At 46.2% G+C, this 7949-nt stretch overlaps 2 protein-coding genes across 2 annotated transcripts; one reads left to right on the forward strand and one right to left on the reverse strand.

The window, feature by feature from the left end:
• Window positions 1–300, reverse strand: LOC103609000 (histone H2B type 3-B-like). The gene has a single exon (XM_008593383.1). The coding sequence runs from the start codon at window positions 298–300 to the stop codon at window positions 1–3; it is 300 nt and encodes a 99-aa protein (XP_008591605.1).
• Window positions 301–574: 274 nt separating this feature from the next.
• On the forward strand, window positions 575–1538 carry LOC103608997 (histone H2A type 3). The gene has a single exon (XM_008593381.1). The coding sequence runs from the start codon at window positions 611–613 to the stop codon at window positions 1001–1003; it is 393 nt and encodes a 130-aa protein (XP_008591603.1). The 5' UTR covers window positions 575–610; the 3' UTR covers window positions 1004–1538.
• Window positions 1539–7949: the final 6411 nt, after the last annotated feature.

A 7949-nucleotide genomic window follows, 5' to 3' on the forward strand; every position in this document is an offset into this window, starting at 1 on the left:
TTATTGAAATTGATCGAATTCCCGAGACGTGATGGTCGAGCGCTTGTTGTAGTGCGCCAGGCGGGAGGCCTCGCTGGCGATGCGCTCGAAGATGTCGTTGACGAAGGAGTTCATGATGCCCATGGCCTTGGACGAGATACCGGTGTCTGGGTGCACCTGCTTCAGCACCTTATACACGTAGATGGAGTAGCTCTCCTTGCGGCTGCGCTTGCGCTTCTTCCCGTCCTTCTTCTGAACCTTCGTAACGGCCTTTTTGGAGCCCTTCTTGGGAGCAGGAGCTGATTTGGACGGATCAGGCATGACTGCGCACGTCTCCGAACAAAACATAGCTGCGCCCCGAGCAACCCTATTTGTACGTCTTGTATTCAAATGAAGGATCAGGAATTGCTCACTTCTGATTGGATTAAATGTTGCGTGCGTCATTTCTGGGAAAGGCATACGCAAATTAGGAGACACGGGCTTCCTTTTCTGATTGGCTAGCGCTGCTGTCCAATCGGGAGCCGCCGTCCAGCCTACCTCCGGACCATATATAAGGGCTCGCTGGGCCTCGCCGCCTTGTTACTTCCTGCCCCAGTGCTCGGTGTTCTGTTCGTCAGCGTTTGAGTCCAAGATGTCCGGCCGGGGGAAGCAGGGCGGCAAGGCGCGCGCCAAAGCCAAGTCGCGCTCTTCTCGGGCGGGGTTGCAGTTCCCTGTGGGCCGCGTGCACCGGCTGCTGAGAAAGGGCAACTACTCGGAGCGCGTGGGCGCCGGCGCGCCCGTCTACCTGGCTGCCGTGCTCGAATATCTGACGGCCGAGATCCTGGAGCTGGCGGGCAACGCGGCGCGCGACAACAAGAAGACGCGCATCATCCCGCGCCACCTGCAGTTGGCCGTCCGCAACGACGAGGAGCTCAACAAGCTGCTGGGCCGCGTGACTATCGCACAGGGCGGCGTCCTGCCCAACATCCAGGCCGTGCTGCTCCCCAAGAAGACGGAGAGCCACCACAAGACCAAGGGCAAGTGAGGCCGGGGCCCCGCACAGGACACCAAAGGCTCTTTTCAGAGCCACCCACTGTTTCCACAAAAGAGCCGCACTGCAGGCGCTGCCATTTACTGCTTAAGAGCCGAGTCCCCAAACGCATGTTGATGTGCACAGCAGCGGTAGGAAAGGGTGCGCACGGGCACCGGGTGTCCAGGCAGAGCGGGGCACGCACGCTCGCGAGGTGGGCAGCGGGTTCTGTCTGCGGCAGGGCGTGCTCGCCCGATCGGCGGCCGCCCCTGATTCCTGATTCCTACCCCATAGCGTCTGGTGGGAGCTTAATCTTGCCGTTCTTGAAGGCATCTTCATGGTTGCTAGTGGCAAATCACCTAGGATTACAGGAAGCTCTCCATCTGGACATCAGGTCCCCAATGTCTTACTCCAGGGACAATTGGATCGACTCATCTGGTGTCAAAAATATTTCTCATCTTTTAAGAATTTGTCGTTTGGCATTCTGATAGGTAAAACTTGGTATTTCCATTAAAAACGTGATTGCTTGAGTGTGTCGAATTTTAACATGTCCACAGGAGTTAAGATTTAATTGATTTGGGAATTCTAAAGGTGTCAGAAAGGGTTTGTTGGCTGAAGATGTGTTCAATACTTGAACCAAATTATTAGGTTTTAAAAGGAAGTGTAAACGTTTCAAGGAGACTCAATTGTGAATGGGATAATTTTGTAATTTTCTTTTTTTTTTGGCAGCTGGCCGGTAGGGGACCTGAAACTGTGACCCTGGTGTTACCAGCACCATGCTTTCCCAAGTGAGCTAACCGGCCAGCCCTGGATAATTATTTAAAGGAAGTTAATATGTTTAATTTGAGTTGGTCAAACATTCACCAAAGATCCCATTAAATTGATTGCCAAAATCAGAACAAAATAATTTGTATGGTTGAGTTTGATAAGGAAAACTAGGTTTGCGAGTTCAGGAAATTTAAAATGATTATTTTTAGAGTCAGGTTAAGAAGTAGACGAATATATGTGGATTTTTGAGAAGACGACTGTTCCCGAGCTGCACATTTCGTTTTAAAGGAGGGGTAGGAGTTCCAGAGACACTCTAGGCAAAGTCAGCCTAGAAATGGCCATGTTCATAGCACCTACCTCATGGGGCAGAAGGGATTAAATGAGTTAATCCATGATTATCCCTTTTTTAAAATGCCTGCCATAAAGTCAGAGGTCAGTGTTATCCTTTTCCTGTTATTATAATCTCTACTGTTTTCATTAGTTTTCTTTATTACGACAGACCAGTAAGACAATTTTAGGATATTATATATGTATTTATCTCACTAAAATTGGGTTTACCCAAACCAGGCCTCCCCAGACACCATCTGGAATCTCTACTGTTTTCATTAGTTTTCTTTATTACGACAGACCAGTAAGACAATTTTAGGATATTGTATATGTATTTATCTCACTAAAATTGGGTTTACCCAAACCAGGCCTCCCCAGACACCATCTGGAACTAGTCACAAATCTGCTTGTCTTTAGAAAATATCCAAGTGCACCTATTTGCATCAAAAATTGATAAGCAACTGCTCCTCTAACAGTGAGGATCAAAACAAAAGGATATTCATGGGAAGTGTATGTAGGTGGTGCAACAAACAAACAGGCACCTTTTCAGTAGAACAAACCCACAAGGACAGGCCAAGAGAGTGTTAACAGCCTTCCAGATCCATGCATTGTATTTCTCGGTAGAGCCTTCAATTCTAGCTGAAATTTGTCCTTATGTATTTATAGCTATGTAAGTCTTTGTATCTCTTCAAGCCCTTCAAGTGGTTATTAGGAAGAAAGTTTTTTCAGGGACTGAGAGTTTAGGTGTTTGAGATACCCTGTGGATTTCCGGATTTTAAAGAAATTATTCAAATAGGGTGTTAAGAGAGAGGCAGTGTGGTGAGAGGTCCACTCAGAGTAGCACTTTGTCCACCCCTAAGGCTGAGCTGTCCAATACACAGGAACAAGCTACTGGTTATTTGCTTTTCAATTAATTAAAATTTAATGCAAAGTTGTAGTTTCTAAGTTATCCTAGCCACACAAGGCCAGTGGACACCATATTAGACAGCACAGAGAGAGAATGTTTCCATGCATCACAGAAAGTTCAACTGGACAGCTCTGGTTTTGAAGTCTGATCATCTATCAGGTTATCAGGCTCAGAAACGTAAAATACTGTGAGTTGCCTCTGTCTGTAAGAGCTTATCAGACTGATGCAGGAAGAAGAAAGCACTGTATGGCCCAGCAATTCTACTCCTAGGTATATACCCAAGAGAAATGAAAATATAAATTCATGTAAAAACTTGTCCACAAATGCTCGTAGCAGCATTATTCGTAATATCCCAAAGGTGCAAACAACTCAAATGCTCATCAACTGATGGATGGACAAAGTGTGGTCTGTCCATACGATAGAACATTATTTAGTCGTTAAAAAGAAATGAAGCACTGACTCATGCTATGACATGGATGAACTTTGAAAATATTATAATGTTTATAACTCATCAACTGATGGATGGACAAAGTGTGGTCTGTCCATACGCTAGAACATTATTTAGTCGTTAAAAACAAATGAAGCACTGACTCATGCTATGACATGGATGAACTTTGAAAATATTATAATGTTTATAATCTTGTGTCTGGAAATAAGTCAGACACAAAAGGCTACATATTGTATGGTTTCCTTTATATAAAATGTTCAGAATAGGTAAATCCAGAGACAGAAAGAAGATTAGTGGTTTCCAGGGGCTGGAGCAGGGACAAAAATGGGTAGTGACTGCTTCTAAATGGGTACAGGGTTTCCTTGTGGGGTGATGAGAATGCTTGGAAACTAGAGGTGGTGATTGCACAACATTCTAGATGTACGAACTGCCCCTGAACTGTTCACTTTAAAATGGTTCTTTTTAAAGTTCAAGGGAAGGGCTGGCTGATTAGAGCAGGTGTTATAACATCAAGGTCAAGGGTTTGGATCCCCTTACTGGCCAGCCGACTAAAAATGAAATAAAGTGGTTTATTTTGTGTCACATAATTTTGCCTCAATTAAAAAAAAGAATCTGAACCTAGTAAATGAATGTGTTCCGAGTAATAAGAATCAGGAGAAGAAAAGGCAGAGATCAAGGAAGCCTATGTTCTGAGAGGGGTCAGAGACAGGGTAGACCAGATGCCTGGGGGAAAGAGGAGCAATCTAGTAATTTCCAGGACACCACTGTCCTAACTTGGACATAATGAGTCGGAGCTGGCGCTGTCCTTGGTATGGAAGCAGCCATCACTAGGAGACCACATGGGAAGAGGGATGTCGAGCCACTCTAGGTGGCCGCAGTGTCTCGCTCCGGACATGGCTGTGGGCAGCTGACGTCTGCCAGGCTCTACCCACCATCTGTGTCACGTGGGAGCACAGTGGCTTTTCCCTGGCCAGCTGTGTCACTGGCACATGGGTGCCTTCACCAGGAGTATCTCGGTCACTCTCCACAGGTCCTTGAGGTTGAGCATTTTTATCAAGGAAGATGATAAAAGGGGGATCAGGTCTCAGAGGACGAACGCAGCTTGAGCTGGCCTGGGAAACATCCCCAAAAATAGTCTTTGTGATTTTGCTGAATTCTCAGTTTGGGTTTGCTGTGTCCACATCCCTCTCCTCCCTGGTCCTGGGCCTGGGTCTGTCCCCAGGGCCCCTGCCTTGTACCTTTAATTTCTCTCTCTAGGTCAGTTCTCACAGGTTACAATGCACCAACATGGTTAAGAATCACCCCGTTTTTTCAAAAATTGACCACCCTGCTCCCCACAATTTGTTCCCCTTAGACTGTGGGTTAAAGTGTCAGGTTAGCAGAGGAATGATATGGCTCCTTCAGGAGAACACATCCGGGTGCCCTGTGCCAACTCCTGTTGGATTCGCATGTGCTGAGCTTGTTGTCCCCACCTGTGCTTCTGACTCCCGTCCCACAGCGTCCCAGCACTGATCCTCAGAGTCAGCCTGCCCCGAGGAGCTTCTGGTTTCCTGCACGTCGCTCACCAAGCCTCAGGCCTCAGTGGCCAAGTGGGATGCTGGCTGGCCCAGCAAATGCCTGAAAGCCGCATCCATCCAGGCCTCCACCATATCCCTTCCCTCCGGGTCAGCTCCATCCCACCACCTGGCTCCTGTTGCTTCTGTGCAAGTGGCTGGGGACACCAGGTCTGCAGTGCTGCGCAGCCTCATGACATTGCAGCCGGCAGCCAACCCTCCTGGACTGCCTCCAGGCCGTCCCCAGCACCTGGTGGACTCTGGCCTCAGCTCACCCTTGGGCCCCTACTTGTCACCTGCTGGCTAGGCCCTTCCAGTTCTCTCCTGGGAAATAACACATCAGCCCAAATGTCATGCCGTGTGCCCATGGACCCTTGAGGCCTCACCTGGAAGTGACACACTGTCCCTGCTGCTGAGCTCAGGGCATGGAGGGACAGCCTCCACTTCCTGATGTGAGGAGCCGCAAGGCCATGCTTGCTGGGTGGGAGGAATCCCTACCATGGCTGTCACCCAGCACAGGGTCTGGTGGCTCCCCCCTGAGCTTTCCTCTTCTCCCTTGATCCCAACCACGCCATGGCTTCAGTGAGTCCCAAGCACTGTCAACAGCAGACGTCTTCCCAGCTCCCCATGCTCACATGCACCTGCTTGATATTTCTACCAGCTAGGGTGGCCTGACTTCACTCTGCATCAGAATCACGTGAGGGTTTTCATTCCTCACCCGCACCCCCACATCCATCCCTCCCCCAGTCTTCTCCAGCCAGCAAATGGTTCTGCCATCCTTCAGTTACTCAATTAAGCAACACAGACCAATAAAAGCTGCCTGCCTTACTCCATTTGGGCTGTTACCACAAACTATCATAGACTGGGTGATTTATAAACAGAATTTATGGTGCACAATTCTGGAGGCTGAAAGTTCAAGATCAAGGCATAGCAGATTTGGTGTGAGGGAGCTCTCTGGAGACCCTTTGATAAGGGCACCAATCCCACTCATGAGGCTCCACCCTCATGACTTAACTCCCAAAAGCCCCACCTCTTAATACCATTTCAGCATATGAACTAAAGCAGGAACATAAACATTCAGATCACAGCCATGCCCTCTATTCACTTTTTTCCTTCGTTACCAACATGGAGACCATCACAAGTGTTAACTTTGAAACATCGGGGATGCGTGTACTTCTCTCCATCTCAGCTGCTACCACCCTAGTTTTGGATACCACCCATAGCGGGCTGAAGGATGGCCTCAAAAAAATATGTCCATGTTTCAGTCCCTGCAACTTGTGAATGTGACGTTATTTGGAAAAAGGGTCTTTGTAAATGTAAATGTAATTCAGTTAAGGTGCTTGAGATGAGGAAACTGTTCTGGATTACCAGGGTGGGCCCTAAATCCAATGACAAGTGTCTTTATAAGAGACACAAGCAGAGGAGAGATGGCCCGTGATCACAGACACTGAGATTGGAGCGATGCAGCCACAAGCCCAGGAATGTCTGGGGCCACTAGGACCCAGAAGAGGCAAGGAAAGATCCTCCCCTAGAACCTTCAGAGAGAGCCCAGCCTCGCTGATACACAGATCTTAGACTTCTGACCTCCAGAACTGTGAGAGAATAAATTATTTTTGTTTTAGGCCACCCAGTTTGTGGTAATTTGTTCCAGCAGCCACAGGAAACTAATACACTACCATTTTCTTACCTTGACTACTTCAGTAGACTCCCTGCTAATCTTCTAAAATTTAATCGTTCCTCTACTTTCCACTACCCACACTTACAACATAAATGATATTCGTAAATACTTAATTCCCCTGCTTGGTGATAAAATCTACCTAAAACCAATCAATGGAATTCACTGTATCAATTGGCTAAAGAGAAAAATCATATAATTAACTTATACATTTGACAAAAAGCATCTGATAAAATTCAACAGCCCTTCACGATTAAAAAATTTTTTTTAAATTAAAAATAATAACAGGCTGGCCAGTTAGCTCAGTTGTTTAGAATGTGGTAAAAATAACATCAGGGTCTCGGGTTCAATCCCCATACCAGCCAGCAAAAAACAAAAACAAAAATCCAAATAACAAAAAACCTCTCAGAAAGTAAGAATAGAGAACTCCCTCAACTTGATAAAGAGCATCTACAAGAAATCTACAACTAACAACATAATTAATGGTGAAAGACTGCTTTTCCTCTATTAGGACTGAGGAAAGAATGCCTGTCTCACCACTCACTCAACATAGTTTTGAAAGCTCCAGCCAGTGAGCAATAAGGAACAGAAAAGAAAAAGAAATAAAAAGCATACAGATTGGAATGGAAAAAAATAAAACCTTCTATTTTCAGATGACATGATTGTGTACATTGAAAATCCCAAAGAATCTACAAAACAACTCCTAGAACTAGTAAGTGAAGTCAGCAAGGTTGTAGAATACAAGATCAACCCAAAGTCATTTGCATTCCTGCATATAATCAATGAACATGTGAAAACTCAGATGAAAAACACAGTACTACTTAAAATCATTCCAAAGAAAGTGAAACACTTAACATAGATCTAACAAAACATGTACAGGACAAGTATGCTGAAAATTACAAGACATTGATGAAAGAAGCCAGAGAAGATCTAATTAAATGGAGAAATATACTAGGGGCATAGCAGATACCAATTCTACACAAACTGATCTATAGATTTAACATAATTCCTATCGAGGTAGGAGGTGCTCAGATTCCTTGGGTTTGGGTTACAAGACACACCTCTGGGTTTCAAGCCACTTCCCAAGGTCTCAGGCTCCTCTTCTAGGCCCTCCCCTGGAAGAGTTACTGTTGCTTGTTGGACCCATTTCCATCACCAACAAGGGGAGATTAAGACCACAAGGGGTGGACTTATGCAAATCAAGTAGCTGAGTAGGCTGGGTAATGTTGGGCCACATTACGGTGCACTTCCACCATGAGGAACTTTCCCGTATCTAGTTTCTG

Source organism: Galeopterus variegatus, unplaced genomic scaffold (genome assembly GCF_000696425.1).
Source record: "Galeopterus variegatus unplaced genomic scaffold, G_variegatus-3.0.2 Scaffold9063, whole genome shotgun sequence".
In the NCBI taxonomy this organism is placed as follows: domain Eukaryota; kingdom Metazoa; phylum Chordata; class Mammalia; order Dermoptera; family Cynocephalidae; genus Galeopterus; species Galeopterus variegatus.